This window comes from Excalfactoria chinensis, chromosome 1 (assembly GCF_039878825.1).
Source record: "Excalfactoria chinensis isolate bCotChi1 chromosome 1, bCotChi1.hap2, whole genome shotgun sequence".
NCBI classification, from domain to species: Eukaryota; Metazoa; Chordata; class Aves; order Galliformes; family Phasianidae; genus Excalfactoria; species Excalfactoria chinensis.
In genome coordinates, this window is record NC_092825.1 from 136,282,432 (window position 1) to 136,299,400 (window position 16,969).

Below are 16,969 nucleotides of genomic sequence, written 5' to 3' on the forward strand. Positions count from 1 at the left end.
TACAGAACATAAATGGATGATAACAGCCGTTTGATTGCTCGGGAGCCCGCGCTACGCGGGGGGATAGCCGAGCTGGGAGAGGAGCGGTTGCAGAGGACGATGTAGTCCCTCTCAGCGCCCCAACCTTGCGGCAGCACGGAAATCAAGGGCCACTCTTCTCCCTCCTCCCCCTTTTCCCCTCTCCCAGTCTTTGGGGAATGCGCCCGAAGCGAGCAGGGTCCCGCGTACCCTCACTTATTCTATTCTCGCGGCTCGGGACCCCTCTTCCTTTCGCTGAGCACGGGGCACAGAGCCCGAAAACTAAATCAAGGTCGGGACGGGGGAGGTCGGTGGGTGACGCGGGACACCAAAGGGCCCCCTCCGTGCCCACCGCCTCTCCGCGTCGCTGCGCGGGCGGCCCCGACGGCTCCCCGATGCGTGGGGGCTCTTGGGAACGCTGTGCTGGAGGCTCCCGGACCCGCACTGGAGCGCATCCCACACCTCGAGCAGCTCCTGGTTCAAAAAGCAAAACAATCAAAGAGAGAATAAAGGAGGGAAATCGGAGGCCCTCTCACACGGTCGCTTTCTCCTCTCCGGGGCCAGAGCTGCGGTTCCGGCGTGGGGCTCGGCACCGGGGCGGCTCCCGAACTCCTGCGGCCCGAAGTGGCCTCGTCGTCTCCACCCGCAGAAGGCGGAGGATCGGGGACGGCGGAGGGCAGCGCGGCGTCTCCGTGCGAGGCCCTTCCCCAGGAGGACCGTCCCCGTCGGGGGTCGGAGGGTGCGGCGCTGCCTTCCCCTTCCCCCCCATTGCCTCTCCGTGTCGGCCGTCGAAGGGCGTTTTGTTAGCCGGTGAGTCGGGAGAGCCCTCGGCACAAAAAGGCGACGGCCCGTGTGCAGCTTCAACACGTTTTATTATATTTCTGTACGCATTACTCTCCAAACATATCACAAGAAAAGGATGAAACCACTTAAACCTTCAAATAAAAAAATCTGAACCAGTTTATGCTCACAATTGTACATATTTATAGTTAAGAAACATTCTTTATAAATACTGTTTCCTCTGTAGCAAGTTAATACCATAATTTAATTACAAATGGATAAATATGGTCACGGGTATTTACAGGAGGAGGGCGGTGGACGGGAAGCCTACGGCACGACGCTGATTTCCTCACAACCTTCCCACCAGGACTAAGGGAGCGGACGGCAAAGCACTAACGACAGCACACGGCACCCAGCTAACAGCGGACAGCGCGGGGCGGGACGGGACTTTGGCACGGCACTTCTTCCCCGGGTACGGTGGAGATGCGGTTTACAATCAAGTCGCCTCTTGGAAAGGAACACGATATTCAAGAGATCACAAGTACAAAAGAAACCATTTCTGTGTTTGTTTGTTTTTTGTTTGTTTGCTTTTTTCTTCTTCTTCTTCTTCTTCCACGTTACTTTGATGTTTTGTTCTTTTTTTTTGTGTGGGTTTTTTTTTGTTTGTTTTTTAAGGGTGAACTAAAAAAATAAAGAAAAAAAGGGGAAAAAAAAAAAAGAAAAGAAAAGGGAAGGAGGGGGAGGTGAGGAAGAAAAGAAACAAAGTCCTTCGCTTCTTCGGAGGGAAATCGAAGGAGGAAGGAGAGGAGGGCGCGGGGCGCAGCGGGGCCGATTCTCTCGCTCTCAGGGCCGGCCTCTGCAGGGCCGGCCGGGCCGCGGCGCTGCTTTGTCCGCCACTCCGAAGGGAGCACCGCGCTCCGCCGCCCCCGGGGCCTTCAGCCGGGCACCGCGTGCGTTTGTTTATCCCCTCTCTTCTTCTCCTTTCCGTTCCTCTCTTTCGTGAGTTGTTCCCTCGCGTTTCCCAGCACGCAGTTACATAGAAATTTCTTTTTTTTTTTTCTTTTTTTTTTTTTCTTCCTTTTTTTTTTTTTCTTTTTTCTTTTTTTTTTCTGTTGTTTTGCTGGTTTAAAGCGTTCGTAAATAATAATAATAATAAAATAATAATTAAAAAAAAACAAAAACAAAAAACAGAAACGATTCCGACAGATGGCCGCGGACCGGCGGCGCGGGGAGCTCCGTATGGAGCAGGGCTCCCGGGAGCGCTTCCTCCGGCCCGGGAGGGGCGGTGGCGGCGGGGCCGCAGAGCAGTCCGGCGGCCCTACACGTACCACTCGTTGAAGTTGGAGGAGAGGCCGCTGTGGCCTCCGCCGCCGCCGCCGCTCCCTCCTCCGCCTCCGCCGCCGCCGCTCCGGTGCACGGCGGTCACGGCCGCCGCCGCCGCCGCCGCCGCAGCCGCCGCCGCCGGGGAGAGATTGGTGGAGCTCTGCGGCTCGGCGCTGGGGGACACCAGCCCCGGGGGCGTGGAGGACTCGTAGCCGGAGCTGGCGGCCGGCGAGGACTCGGAGCCTTGCGGGACGACTCGTGAACCTGGGGGGCAAAGGCAAGAGCGCCGGGTGGAGGGGGGGACGGGGCGGCCCCCAGGCTCTGCCGCCCCCCGCCGCTGTCCCCGGACCCGCCGCCCCCGGGCCCCGCGCCCGCCGCCCGCCGCCCCGACGGGGTGCCCGGAGCGGGGCGGCCGCCCCCCCGCCTCCCGCCGCCGGCTGCGGGGCCGGGTACCTTCATGTGCTTCCGCAGGGAGCTGGGGTGCGTGTTAGGACTTGTCGCACATCTTGCACAGGTACGGCTTGTCCGACGTGTGCACGTGCATGTGCTCTTGCGGTCGCTGCTGTTGGCGAAGCGCCGGTCGCAGCCCTCGAACTCGCACTGGAAAGGCTTCTCTCCCTGCAAGACAGCAGCGGTCGGGCCGGGCCTTGGCCTCCGGCCCCCGCCCCACGCGCGACCCGGCCCCCGCGAGGCTCCCCGCGGCCGAGGAGACGGGAGAAAAAGCAGCGAGGCGGCTTCGGCACGCGCATCACTCCAAGGAACCGGTACCGAGGGCGGCTTTTAGGGCCGGGCGGCACCCCGCATTCGGACAGTGGCGAAGAGCACACGTCCGCTAGGAGAACGAAGAGGCAGTTAAATACTTCGTTTCATTTCCCCAGGCATTTCTCACGCGGCGTTACGGAGCCACCAACTCCGCGTCGGCCGGAGGAAGCGCTTAGCGTTGAACTCCGTCGGCAACCCAAACGCCTCCTTGCAGCCTTCCGCAGAGCCGAAGCGCGGCGCCGAAGGGCCGCGGAACCGCTCCTCGGAGCGCTCCGTGCTGCTACCCGGGGCCTCTCGGCCGTTCGCTCCGTAAGCGGTGCGAGCGCAGGCCCGGCGGGGCGCTCACAGACGGCGCCGCGCTCGGCTCGGCCCTGCGGCTCTCACCGTTCCCCACCGGGGCAGCCCGGCCCCTCCGCTCTCGCCGTGCCCCCGCTCCCCACATCATCTCACGCACCGCTGCTGGCCGCCTGCAGCAGCTCGGTGACACTCTAAAAACACTTTTTGTTGTTGTTATTTTTTGGGGAGCAGTTATGTCGTTTGGTTGGGTTTTTTTTGCTTTGTTTTAGGTGTTGGGTTTTGTGTTGTTTTTTTTTTCCCAACGAGAAAATTTTATTGCCTTGCTCACACCATTTAAATGTAATGGAAAGCATTCCCAGCGAGGGACGTGCCGCACTTCCTACGGGGTTCTGCCGGGCCGCGGGGCTCTCTCCGTCCTTAAGGAGCCTCTTTTCATCCTCCGACACAGCACGGACCGGGCGGGCTCCCGACAGCCGAGTTCTGTCCCAAAGCGAGCCCTGAGTTGGGCTCGGGGACACCGCGGATCCCGCCCGGCCCGGGATGTGCTGCGACCCCACGGCTTCTGAGATGCTACAACTCCGTCTTCCTACAGCCCTGTGACCCCACAGCTCCGTTATGCTACAGATCCGTGGACCCTACCGTTCTGTGACCCTATAGCTCTGCCAGCCTACATCTCTGCGGTCCTACATTCCGCCATCCTACTCTTCTGCGGCCCCCCAATTTCGTAACCCCACAATTCCGCCATCCTACACCTCTACGATCCCTCGATCCCGCAACTCCCGACGCACAAACACACACACACACACACACACCGCGGCGTTTCACGCCCGCAGACCCCCGCCCGCCCCTCCGTATGGGGCCCGGCCGAGGCCCCGCTCCATTCGCACCGCTCCCACGAACGCGAACTCCGGGCCGTGGGGAGGCGGTGCGGACGGAGCCCAACGCCCGCGGCCGTGAGCCGGGATTGGGGCTGCGGCGAGCATCGCGGAGTCCTTTTTCTCCTCGCTTTTCTCCCTTCTTCTTTTTCTCCCGCTTTTCTGCCCTGTTTATTTCCTCCCCGACTTTCTCCCTTATTTATTTCCTCGCTGATTTTCTCTTTTATTCGTTTTCTCTGTTTTTTCCCGGTTATTTATTTCCTCCCTCGTTTTCTCTCCTCTTTATTTTCTCCCCTATTTTCTCCCCTATTTATTTTCTCCCTAATTTTCTTCCCTATTTATTCCTTCCACGATTTTCTCCCGTGTCCGTTTCATCGCTGACTTTTTTTTCCCCTCCTCTTTATTCCTTCGCTATTTTTCTCCTTTATCATTTCTCTCCCGATTTTCCCCCCATTTATTTCCTCTCTGTTTTTCTCTCTTATTAATTTCCTCACAATTCCTTATGTATTTCCCTCGCCGTTTCTTTCCCTATTTATTTCCTTATCGACTTTCTCCCTTGTTTCTTCCTCCCCGATTTTTTCCTCTATTCGTCTCCTCGCTGTTTTTCTCCCGTGTTATTTTTTCCCCTCCCGCATCCCCCCCCATTCCTCGGCTCCTGCCCCTCGACCATCCCGTGTTCGTTCCCGCACGGCTCCCCCCGTTACCTGTATGCGTCCGTTTGTGGATCTTGAGGTTCTCCGACCTGGCGAAGACCTTCCCGCAGCCGGGGAAGGGGCAGGGGAAGGGCTTCTCGCCCTGTGTGAACGCGGATGTGGTTGACCAGTTTGTACTTGGCCTTGAAGGGCTTGCCCTCTCGGGGACACTCCTCCCAGTAGCAGACGTGGTTGCTCTGCTCGGGCCCCCCGACGTGCTCCACCGAGACGTGGGTGACCAGCTCGTGCATGGTGCTGAAAGTTTTATTGCAACTTTTTTTTGGGGTTGCTCAGCTGCTCGGGGTCGATCCACTTGCAGATCAGCTCCTGCTTGATGCACTGCTGCCGCATGTAGCGGAAAAAGGCACCGGGGTGGTGGTGGTGGTGGGCCGCCACGTTCATGCCCACGTTCATATTCATGGGGCCGTACTGGTTGTGCAGCTGCGCCGCCGCGTAGGGGTCAGTCCTGGGGCTGGCGCACCTGGCGGTACTGCTCGGAGGGCGGGCGAACACCTCCCGGGCAGCCCCAGCCGCATCTGCCCGTTGAGGACGTTCTGCGAGGCGTGCGGGCCGTGCTGCTCGTGGATGCCGGGGAACAGGAGGTGGCTCTGAGCGTCCGTGTGCGGGTGGTGCAGGCCGCCGGCCGCCGGCCCGAAGATGCCGTGCTGCCCGCCGCCCGCCGCCGCCTCCCCGAAGCCGCGGCTGCGAAACAAGAAGTCCCGGTGGAGTTGAAGGGCGGCCCCGAGTAGGAGCCGACGTGCGCGGCGTGCGGCCCCAGAGCGGCCGCGGGGGTAGCCGGGCGCCTGCGAGGTGAACGCCGAGCTCTGCCCCGGGGACAGCTCGTGGGCGCCGGCGTTCAGCTTGAAGGCGCCCATGTGCGCCGAGTCCACGAAGCCGTTCTGCGCCGCCAGGCTCAGCTCCCGCTCCTGCATCTCGGCCGCGGCCGAGTGGTGGTGCCGGGCGAAGGTGCCCACGCCGAGCGCGGGAACTGCGGGCCGGCGTCCAGCAGCATGGCCGCGCCGCTCCGCCGCTCCGATCCGCCGCTCCGCCGCCCGCCCGGCGCGGGGCCGCCGCCGCCGCCGCCGCCGCCGCCGCCCGCGCCGCTTCCCCCCGGCAGCCGCGGCGTCCCCGCCTCCGCCCGCACGGCCGCACCGCCGCCGCCGGAGCGGAGCCGGAGCCCGGGCAGCGCAGAGTCCAAAGGCGAGCGGAGAACCAAAGTGTATTAAAGGAGCGAGGCGGGGGCGGGCAGGGGAGGGGAGGGGGAGCAGGGGAGGGACGGGGCTGGCGGCGGGGACGCGGGGGGGGGGGGGAGGCGGCCCACGCCGCTCCCTGCGGCACACACACACGGATACGCGCACACGGATACACACGCGCGCAAGCACACACACACAGAAGCACGCGCGATAAGCACACGCGTGCACACGCACACACACGCGGCCCCCGCCGGGGCTCTCACGGAGAGGACTCGCGGCAGCCGCGGGTTCCCACGGAGGAAAGGAGCTCGGGGAGGGGCGTGGGAGGGGAGGGGGAAGGGGGGTCCGGACCGGATTAAAAAACAATGGGGGGCGGAGGGGGGAGCAGGGGCCGCGGAGCGGCTCGGGGCCGCCAAGCTTCAGTCTCTCTCCGCCCGCTCCCGCCGCCTCTGTTTATCCCGCCGGGTGCTGCCGAGGCGGCCGCGTTTTATTTTTCTCCCCTCCCCTCGCCCCCTCCATTCCCCCCCCCCTCTCCTCTCCTTTCTCCCCGCCCGGCCGCTCCCCCTCTCCCCGCCCGGACTGGCGGCCCCTCTCTCTCCCGCCGCCCCTATAACAACGCCCGGTCACTCTCCCGGCTCCCGCTCATTGGCCCGGGCCGCCCCGTCCATCCGGGCGTCCCCGGCCCGGCTAATGGCAGCGCGACGGCCCCGCGCCCCGCCCGCCCCCACCCGGCCCCCTCCGGCACGGCCCGGCACGGAGCGGAGCGGGCCGTGCAGCCCCTTCCTCTCGGCTCAGCGCCCGGCAGCGGTGGGCCCGCCCGGGGCTTCTTCGGTCGTCCTTCCCTCCACCCCCCCCTCCCCCCCCCGGCCGCCCCCTCGGATTTTGGACGGCGAAGGGAAGGGGCGGTGTTGTGGGGAAAGCCGCACGCACGGGCGATGTCGCTGTGCCTGGGGAGCAAACAAACAAAGCGAGGGGCTTCGAGCATCAACACGGGGGAAGGGGGGGGGGGGGGGGAGGGGGAGGGGTGAGCTTTAATTTATTTCTTTTTAAATGATTTTTTTTTCACCCCATTTTTATTAATCTTTATTTTTTCAGGTGGTGACGGAGGGAGGGACACTCCCCCACCCTGCAGTCCCTTCCCCCCTCTCCGCTCAGGCACACGAAGCTCAGAGGGACTCAGGGAGAGGGGCCGGGGTTGGAGGGGGGTAGGAGCGGGGGGGAGCTGAGCTGAAGTCCTGCTGCCGCGGCCGAGGGGAAACGCGCTGAGATGGGGATGGACACAACAAGGAACGCCGGAGAGGATCGGGGCTGCCGTCGAACCCCTCACGAGGCGGGGCTGCTCCACTGTGCTGAGTCCCGGGGCGGGTGTTCCGGGAGCCCTCCGCTCTCGTTCCGTTCTTTAAAGAGAAACCAAAAAACCCAAACAAACAAAACCAACCCAAACCGGCCTGACCCCCCCCCCCGCCCCGCTATTGTTATTGGCAAACCGGATCCTCTCACGGCGGGAATAGAAAAGCGAGCAGGTCAGCTCTTCCCCTTCCCCCCTCCCCACAAAAACACGTCTGGGCACGAGCTGTGCTGGGGGCACGGGTAGCACCGAACGGGGCTTCTTCAGCATGAAAAAAAAAGCGGTATGGTGTTATGGTGCTACAGGGGGGCTGTATCCCGCTGGATCTTGGCTGCTCTGCACCCAGAGAGAGGATGGATGGATGGATGGATGGATGGATGGATGGATGGATACATGGATGGATACATGGATGGATACATGGATAAATGGATGGATGGATGGATGGATACATGGGTGAATAGGTAGATAGATGGATAGATGGATAGAAATAATAGAGGGAAGAGAGGAAGGAAGGCAGGAAAGAGTGAAAGAAGAAAGAAAGAAGGAATGAAAGAAGGAAAAGGTAGCACTGTCTGCAGTGTAGGATTGCTAAAGAAGGTTCCCCCACTGCTGCCACCAAATAGTTAACATGTTCCAAGCCCTGTCCGAAATGCACAGTGTCGTGCTGTTGCTCTCTGCCCGGGCCGAGGTTTCGTCCATCCCCCGCCCCGCCCCGCAGCCCACAGCCCCGCTCCATCCGTACCCGCTGACAGCCGGCCCCTGCACAGCCCGGGCTGCGGGCACGGAGGGCGGACAAACTGTTTTCCTTCCCCCGAAGGTTTTGGAGGAGGAGGGCCTGGAGGTGCCCCCGAGGCGAGGGAGAGGCCGAGGCCGTGCCTCGATGCTGCATGTGGACAACGCTCAGCAGGAGCCGGGACTTCGCAGAGGGAAAAATGCAGAAAGTGTGACTGCATCTCGGATCAGGAAGGAACCCGAAAGGCTCCGAGAAAAACCCCAAATGAATTATTGGTTTGGAGAAGGAGAAAAAAGTATATATATCCATACAAATAATATCTGTCTACCTTCTGGATTTACCCCTCGTTCTCCTTCTCTTTTATTCTTTCCTTCCTTCTTTTCTTTCTTTCCCCTCCCTTTTATTTCTTTAATTTCCGTTCTTTTCCTTTTTCCCCTTTTCCCTTCCTTTCCTTTCTCCCTTCCTCCCTTCCCATTCCCTCCCTGTTTCTCTTTCCATCCCTCTCCCTTCTCCCATCCCTCCCTTCCCTCCTGCCCCGTCCTCTCTCTCCCCGCCGGGGCACACCGGGACCATTGCGGCCCGGCCACGCTCCGTTCCCCTCCCACTACCGCATCGCCAGGACGCAGTGGGGCCGTTCCAAGTTCAAAGTCGCATGGCCATCCCCCGAGAGTATCTTTATCCCTCCGGGCATCGCGGCCCCTTTTACCCCAGGCGGCGGAGAGCCCTGCTCCGTGCAGAGTATGGTTTCGGAGCCGGGTCAAAGCTCTCTTTCATGGACAGAACGTCAGGTCTGATTTTAATTTTAATTTTTATTGTTTTGTTTTGTTTTGTTTTGTTTTTTCCCATCAGGTTTCTGGCCGCTTCTGACCTGCAGATCCCTGCTGGGAGCACCCTCCGCCTGGAAGCGTTCCGAATTTCTCTTTAAAACAGCTCCTACCGTTGCCGGCTGCCAACGTGGAGAGAGCTGGGGAAGAGGCACCACTCCGTGCCTCGCGTACCCCCTCCGTGCCTCCTCGCACCCCTACCCATGCCTACGGGGCGGCGGCGGGGCCGGACAGCCGCAGTCGGGCCGGGCCGGAGCGGGGAGCGCGGGGCCGAGAGAAGCGTTGCGACTCTGTCCGTGCCGCAGACGCCATCCGCCCGCCGCTCTCACGGCGCGATACTGAGCTGCAGTCGGCTTTGATGGGGCCGAGCTCCGCACTCCGGGGCCGTCCGACCTCTGACCCGTGAAGCCCACATGTGCGGTGCTGCAGCTCCCTCTGTGAAACGCACCTCGGGACAGCAGCTCTTTGTCGGCTCCAACGGCAGCGCCATGTGAAAAGGAAAAGGGAAATCGTGAAAATCTCAGCCAAAGCCGCAACTTTTAAATGCCTTTTTTTTTTTTCTTTCTCCTTTTTTTCTCCCTCAAACCTGCTCTCGAGGAGGGAAGGAGCACCTCTCTCTCATGCCAATCATATTTATTGCTGTATTTATAGACGTATATATGCATATGTATATATATATATAAAGTTGCCTACGCCGCAGCGCCTTCGGCCGCGCACTTTACGCGCAATTACTTGCGCACCCGGCCCCTCTGCACAGCTCTGGCTCAGCCCCCGCAGGAGCGGATCCGGCGCAGAGCCGAGGGTTAGGGGGCACCGGGCGGCCCCTTATCGGAGCGGGGGTGGCCGCGTCCGCACCGGTGGCGGAGGAGCAGCGCTGAGACAGCGCTCGATGGGCTCTGTAATACAATTTCTGCTGTCATTCATAAATAACAATGCCATATGGTCCCCATATTGCGGGTACAAGAAAAGCCGTCAAAGTGTCACCGTTTGATTTATCTCAACAGCTTCTTCCGGGGGCGACGTTCGGCTGCGAAGAGAGGAAGGAGAGGAAAGGGCACAACCAAAATGCGCCCCGGCTTTCCCGAGGCCGCCCCTCTCCCTCCGTTCTTTTCGAACACGTATATAAGCAGATGGAAGGAGGGGTTGCTTTTTTTTTTCTTATTCTGCCCCCGTCTGAACAAATTCCCAAAGGGGACGAGCCGGGAAAAAAGGGCCACGCTTTCCCCGTCAAAGTGCACGCTGAAAATGGCAACTGCGCGACTTCTGCAGAGGATCTCCCTCCCAAAGGCTGTCCCCTCCCGCCCGAGGCCCGGCCCCACTTGTCCTCCGCCATGGGGAGGGATCCCGGCTCTGCCCGCACGTCCCGGCCTCTCCCGGCAGCTGTGGAGCAGCCGCCGAAGCAGCCCAGCTCAGGATGCGCGCAACCCCGCGCAGGACGCGCACGGCCCCGCGCTGACCGAGGCGGACCCGGCCGCTCTCCCCGAGCACGGGGCAGCCCACACACGACGGGGGCCGCTCCGAGCAGCCGGACCGGGACGGGTCGGGCTGGGTAATGGATTTAGGCACGACCTGCGCGGATTGGAAAGCTTTACCGAGAAGGGCTGTAACTGCCTTCTTTCGAGAGGTGCCCTGGCAGAACGCTTTCGCCGCTACAAAATATCGCTCCCCGCTCCCTAACCATCAATAAGGTGTGCGGTAAAGACGATTGTTTGTAAATACTGCTAGTGAGCATTAGCATACATTTACATAGAGCATCCCCGATGCAACGCAGTGGAAAACCCTCCGGAGCCGATGTCCCGAGCCTGGGTTTAAGGAGAAAGTGCTCGCGGGGACGACGCTCGGTCCGGGCCTGGACCAGAGCCGGGAAGGCCCCGACGGGGTTGCAGTCCTCCAAGTGCCCCAGGGCGGCCTCCCCCCACCCCGTGCCTGCAGCGATGCTCGGAGCCGGACTCGGTTCCACGTGGGGCCCGGCCGAGCCACCCCGCTGCCAGCCGCGGGTCGGCCGCCTGTTATTCGGCTGTAAAATATTTTCTTTGTTTTATGGCCCCTCATAAAAAGAAATTGATCGGGGGGATAGATTTGAATTAAGCCATATTAAATCGATGACAGATCCCTATCACGCTGCGTTTAACGAGGGCCGGGTGAGGAGGCGTGCGCGGGGCCGCGCTCCCCTTCTGCGCGCTCCCGGCACCCCATGACACCGCGGTGTGTGTGGGAGGCGGTCAGTGTGTGAGTGAGTGGGACACGAGCCCAGGGACACAGTCATATTGATGTACAGGGAGCTGGTGGGAAGCTTTACTGTGCCATAAAACCATCGCGAGTCTCCAGTAAAGGGCCGGGTTTTATTTACCCGTGTTCTGCACCAAATAGTCCAGCCGGGGAGTAGGGCCGACCCGCGACGTGCACCGACGGAGCCCGTCTTAGGGGATGGGGAGGAAAGCGGTTCCCACGGGGACGGAGCCGAAGGACGCGGGGACACAACGACGAGGGCACCGCTCCCGCAGTGGGCACCGTGGAGAGGTTCACCCGGCGCCTCCCCGTGTCCTTTACCCTCCCTCCCCCACCTCCCCACCGACGGCAGCACCCCCATCTCGAAGCTTTGCGGGACATCGTTCCGCTGCAGCTGTGGCGCCGCGGCCGCTTTGTGTCAGCTTCCCCGAGGCTGAAATAGGGCTTGGGGGGAAACTGGGGAGGGAACTTGGCGACCCCCCCCCCCCCCCCCCGCAGTTTGAATAGGGAGGCCCGAGGGGTGCAGCGGGCTCCGGGCACGGGCTCCCCATCCTCCTCCTTCCCGTGCGCCTCGTGCCTCCCCGCCGCTGTGCGCTCAGCTCTTTTCTAAAGGAAAGGAATCCCCCCTCCTCCTCCCCCTCCTCCCGCCGCCTTCTTTTTAGGAACACGTTGGCTGCTTTCCTCCGGCAGCGCTTTCAGTCGCCGGCATCGGCCGAGACAACGCACGTTGCGGAAGGATACACCGCGGCCCTTAAGAGCCCACCCCGCACACGGGAAGCCGAGCCCGGAGCCCCCCGCGGACGCTCCCCCTCCCCGTGCGGCAGCGGCCGGTGCGCCCCGTCGGGCCCCGCGCGAAGTTTTGCGAGTGCGGCTCCGGGGGGGGGAGGCGGGGGGCGGCGGGGGCGGATCCCCGCTGAGCCGCGGCCTGAAAGGGAGCCAATGGCGCGGCGACGGCCGCTGCCAATCATCGGGAGCCGTCCAATCCCTCCGGTGCCATGTCCGAACCGTATTTCCCACTGTGCAGCTCAAATGTGGGGAGCCGCTCTGCCAATCGCTGGAGGACGGAGCGGGGCCGGGGATACGCGGAGTTAGGAGCGCAGACAAAAGAAGTTAAAGAGCCGCTTAATATATACATGTTTTTGAAGGCGGGCAGAGGGAAAAAAATAACAACAGCCAACGTAGATGGGCCCGGCCGTGTCCTTATGGAGCCCCCTTTGAGCAAGAGGAACCCGACCCCGAGATTAGCGGATTTGGCAGCGGCTCAGCCCCATCCGCACCCGCACATGACGCGCTTCCCGGGGCCGGGGGCCCCGCACGGCCACCCCCCCCGCGCGGCCCACCCGCACCCCGGGGACGCGGAGCCCGGCGGCGCGCTGACGCCGCTCGGCCCCGAGCACATGGCGCAGCCCGCCGCGCTCCAACTCGCCCCCGAGGCGCTCACCGCCGCCGCAGCCGCCTTCGCCGCGCCCGCCGCCGCAGCCGCCGCCGCCGCCGCCGCCGCCGCCAGCACCGCCGTCGCCTACGCGCCGCCCGCCGCCGCGCTGCCGGGCTGCCCGACGGGGGGGGCGGCGGGACGCGACTTCCTCCCCCGTCGGGACCTGCCCTCCTCCTCCTCCTCCGCCGCCGCCGCCGCCGTCGCCGCCGCCGCCGCGCACGGGACCCCCCCGCGCCTCCCGCCCCCGCCGCCCCACGGCGTTTTCATCTCGGCCGCCGGCACCTACGGCCCCGCCGACGGCGCGCACCCCGCCGCCTTCCCGCCGCCGCCGCCGCCGCTCAACGGGCAGATGCGGCCGGAACCGTACGGCCGCGCCGAGCCGCACTACGGCCCCGCGGCGATGCAGGGCTACGGACCCGGAGGGCTGGGCCTGGCCGCGGGCCGAGGGCAGCCGCCCCCCCCGGGCGGGCCCGTCGGGGCGGCGGGCGCTTTCCTGCGTTACATGCGGCCGCCCATCAAGCAGGAGCTGATCTGCAAGTGGATCGACGGCGAGCCGCCGCCGGGCGGAGGGACTCCCTGCTCCAAGACGTTCGGCACCATGCCGGAGCTGGTGGGCCATGTCACCGTGGAGCACGTCGGCGGGCCCGAACAGAGCAGCCACGTGTGCCACTGGGAGGAGTGTCCCCGCGAGGGCAAGCCCTTCAAGGCCAAGTACAAACTCATCAACCACATCCGCGTTCACACGGGCGAGAAGCCCTTCCCCTGCCCCTTCCCCGGCTGCGGCAAAGTCTTCGCCAGGTCGGAAAACCTCAAGATCCACAAACGGACTCACACAGGTGGGTGTGCCTCCGCCCCTCCCGGCCGCGCCTTTTTCTCCTTTTCCCGTCCTCTTTTTGTCGTCTTTTTTTCTCTCTTTTTTTTCCCCTTCCCTCCCCCCCCTCCACTTTCCCTACGTACCGTCGGACATGTGACTTTGTCATGAATAAGTAATTCGACGGTGCGCCCCGACACACAGACGCACGGACACACGGACGCGCATGTGCTCGCCACCCCCCCCTCCTCTTTCCCCCCCCCAACCCGGTACCCATCCCCCTTTCGGCAGCACCGCTCCGCCCGCAGCGGCAGCCCCGAGGCGGAGCGGGGAGAGGACGGAAGGAGCCGTCGGGGCACGACGGAGGCTCGGCTGCTCAACGCCGGGACCGCCCCGTCGGGGGCTATCGGGGAACGGCTCCCCATTCTTTGAGGATTCCGGAGACCTTTTGGGCTGCGTGCGAAAATTCAAAGCTTTTTCTTTTTCCTTTTCTTTTATATATATATATATATATTTCCAGTTATTTTTCATTGATTTATTAGTAGTAGTATTAGTATTGTTTCTCAAAGGAGCTGGGGTTTACGGCGGCGGAGAACTGCTATTCCTTGGAGGACGCTTTGGGAAAGCAGAGTTTCATTGATTTATGTCTTGTTTATCTGATTTGGAGCTGGGGGGATCTTGGGGGGATCTTGGGGGGGGGGGGGGGGGTCGGTTGTTGCTTGCACTCGGTTCTCCGTGGGCTGTGCACCCCTCGAGGGGCCGGGGGAGAGGGAAACCCTCTCCCCCGGCCCCTCGAGGGGTCCACAGCCCCCGATGGTGGGCAGCGGAGGGCTGTGTTCCTATAGAAGCAGCACTATGGCACTGATAGAAATCCACCGTGGTGAGAGCATCCCCTGGTGCAAAGGGGAGAAGGGGCCGCTGGCCGCCTTGATGCGAGATGACACGGGGTGACACGGGGTGATGCCTCGACCTTTGTGCCCAGAGAGGTGCTACTCCCGTTCCCAACCTGCAGCGTTGTGCCGGGGGGGAGGTTATACTGTGATGCGATGTGTGGGTTCGCTCATTAGAGTCCTGATGAAGGGTTTGCCGCGAGCAAAAGAGATGGAGGCCTGCCTGGGGGTCGGCGGTTGGATTTTATGTTTCTTTTGGTTTTGGTTTTCATTTTTGGTCTCCGCAGCCTCCGTGCTCTGTTCGCAGCCCGGGGGCTGCTTCGTATAGAGGAGGGTGCGGAGCTGTCGCCGGGATGGGGGGATACGGGGCCGGGCTGTAACCAGCAGCTTGCTGTTTGCCGGCAGGGGAGAAGCCCTTCAAATGCGAGTTCGACGGCTGCGACAGGAAGTTCGCCAACAGCAGCGACAGAAAGAAGCACTCCCACGTCCACACCAGCGACAAGCCGTACTACTGCAAGATCCGCGGCTGCGACAAGTCCTACACTCACCCCAGCTCCCTGCGCAAGCACATGAAGATCCACTGCAAATCGCCTCCTCCCTCTCCACCGCCCGCCCCCCCGGGCTACGCCGCGCCGGGGCCCCCCGACGGCCCTCTGCCCCCCGGCGCCGAGCCCCTACCCGAGCCTCCCCGCTCCCGCGCCGCCGCCCTGTCCCCTCCGGTCACCGACCTCAGCGAGTGGTACGTCTGCCAGGCCGGGGGGGGAAGGCGGCCGCGCAGCCCCCCCAGCCGCGCCGGCTCGCCGGGCTCCGAAGGGGACGCGCCCCGCAGGACCTCGGGGGGCCGGGCTGCCCCCTAGGGCTGCGGGAAGGCCGTCAGGTTTGACTCGCGCTATTTATTCCGTGTACGAAACCCTATGGTGTTTGTACGGGCACTAATTTAATTAAAGAGACTCGGACGGTTGTGTCCCATTTCGGTACGGACGGATCACACAGGACTGTGCCACCCACTGCAGGGGTGCCGGGCCAGGAGGTGCCCCGGGCTGAGGCAGCCGGTGGGGTGGGGGAGGCGGCACGAAGGCTGCAAGTGGGCACAGCTCCCCCCCATCCACGAGTTCCCCCCATTTTCCTACCCAGATGAGACCCTCTCATCTTCTGAGCCCCCAGCCCTGTGCCTCCCGAGCTCCCCCCCCCCAACCCTGGAGCGGCTCCTGCCACCCCCAGCCTCACCACAGCCGGTTGGGGGGGCAGGTTTGAGGCCGAATGCAGCAGCGCTGCCGGCCACGCAGCCGGCCTGGGGAGGTGCTCAATGCCGCAAAATAAACGCCGTTTTTTGCCTCCTGCAGTGCAGCTCTGTGTAATTCTCTTTCCCTTCTGAACAGCCGGTTCCGGCCCGACCCGGTCGGTACCTTTCTCCCTTCGCTATACCACGGCTGTAGGGATAAAAGATGCGGTGCTTCGGTGCCGCTCCTCCGCGTTCTGCGTCCCTACAGCTCCCGCAAAGCACCGGGGAGTGAGAGGAACCCGCTGCCGCCTGACACCGGGGATGACTCTGAGATACGTTCGTTGCAATGGGGAAAAAATACCAGCAAGAACGAGGGAGCCGATGATGGCGGTGCTCAGTCCCGCTGGGACAGGTGCTGTTCCCACGGCTCATCCTTCCCCCCCCTTCCTTCCCCCCCCCCCTTTTCGCTCCTCTCCCCGCATCCCCGACGGTGCGCACCGGCGGCGCTGGGGGTGACTTCTCATTTTGTTTCGTGTCTATGGGGAAGAGGGGGGAGTTGCAGCCCCGCACCTCTGCGGGGAGGGACCCGCGGGGCCCGAGAAGCTCCATTCGTCCTCTGGGGCCGTCGGGGGAGGAAGGAGGGGGTGGGGGGGTGGGGGGGAAGGGGGACGGCTCTCCCCGCGTTACCCCCCGGGGCTTGTAGTAATGTGTTTGGTGCGTGAAATTTGTTTGGTTTTTATCATTGTCAACAACGTGTACGCGAACGCGATTCTTTTGTATTGAGGAATTAATTTAGTTTCTGACATCACCCCCCCCCCCACCTTACCCCAACCCCATCCACGTTTCCTTATTATTATTATTATTATTATTATTATTTGTCTTTCCTGCCGGAGCTGCGTGGCTCACACCGGCTGTGGGTGCGCTGTGCGGCGCGGCGCTCTGGATCCACCCATCGCATCTCCGTTCTCCTCCACTCGACCCGGCGCTGCTTTCTCCCCCCCCCACCCCGCTCAGTTGCCGTGGTGGCACCGCCGGGGCAGCTCGTGGTGCTCCGGGACCTCCTCGTTGGCTCCGCGCTGCTGCGCTGTGCTGAGCTGAAAGGAGCGGGCGTCGCTTTGAGACGAACGGAAAAGAGGAAGAGAAAATTGGTTTTGCTCAGTCGATACGATTTGCTTTTTGGTTTTATTTTTTTAACCCTGTTTTTATTTTTTTTTTATTTTTTTCTCAATATTTTTAATAAATATTATTATTTTAAAGACCGTTTTTTTTTTTCAAAGCCCGTTTGAACCAATAGCAGCCGGCTATTTATATATATAACTGGGGAGCGGATCTTTCCTGTTTCTTTTCTGTTTGCAAACGGGCTTCTCGGTGTCTGCGCATCTCCCCGCCTCTGAGCGGAGGGTCACGGCCCTGCCCCGGCTCCGTGACACCGGCACCTCCCGAACAGAAGAACGGCAATTAACAAAAATGATAACCGGTCTCTGTGAGCCCCATTAGAAACAAGAAAGGCAGGAAAGGTCCCTTCGCACGGTGACTG

The 16,969-nt window shown here is 62.2% G+C and overlaps 2 protein-coding genes across 2 annotated transcripts; one reads left to right on the forward strand and one right to left on the reverse strand.

Moving 5' to 3' along the window:
* Positions 1-871: 871 nt before the first annotated feature.
* On the reverse strand, positions 872-5,759 carry ZIC2 (Zic family member 2). Its single transcript, XM_072326715.1, is given in 12 exon segments — positions 872-2,373; positions 2,376-2,385; positions 2,575-2,610; positions 2,612-2,670; positions 2,673-2,735; positions 4,745-4,850; positions 4,852-5,031; positions 5,033-5,262; positions 5,265-5,471; positions 5,474-5,537; positions 5,539-5,729; positions 5,732-5,759. Coding segments are annotated over 12 exon segments (1,431 nt in total). The 3' UTR covers positions 872-2,116.
* Positions 5,760-12,131: 6,372 nt separating this feature from the next.
* ZIC5 (Zic family member 5) lies at positions 12,132-15,514 on the forward strand. The gene is made up of 2 exons (XM_072349410.1): positions 12,132-13,345; positions 14,616-15,514. The coding sequence occupies exons 1-2, from the start codon at positions 12,208-12,210 to the stop codon at positions 15,065-15,067; spliced, it is 1,590 nt and encodes a 529-aa protein (XP_072205511.1). The 5' UTR covers positions 12,132-12,207; the 3' UTR covers positions 15,068-15,514.
* The last annotated feature ends 1,455 nt before the right edge of the window (positions 15,515-16,969 follow it).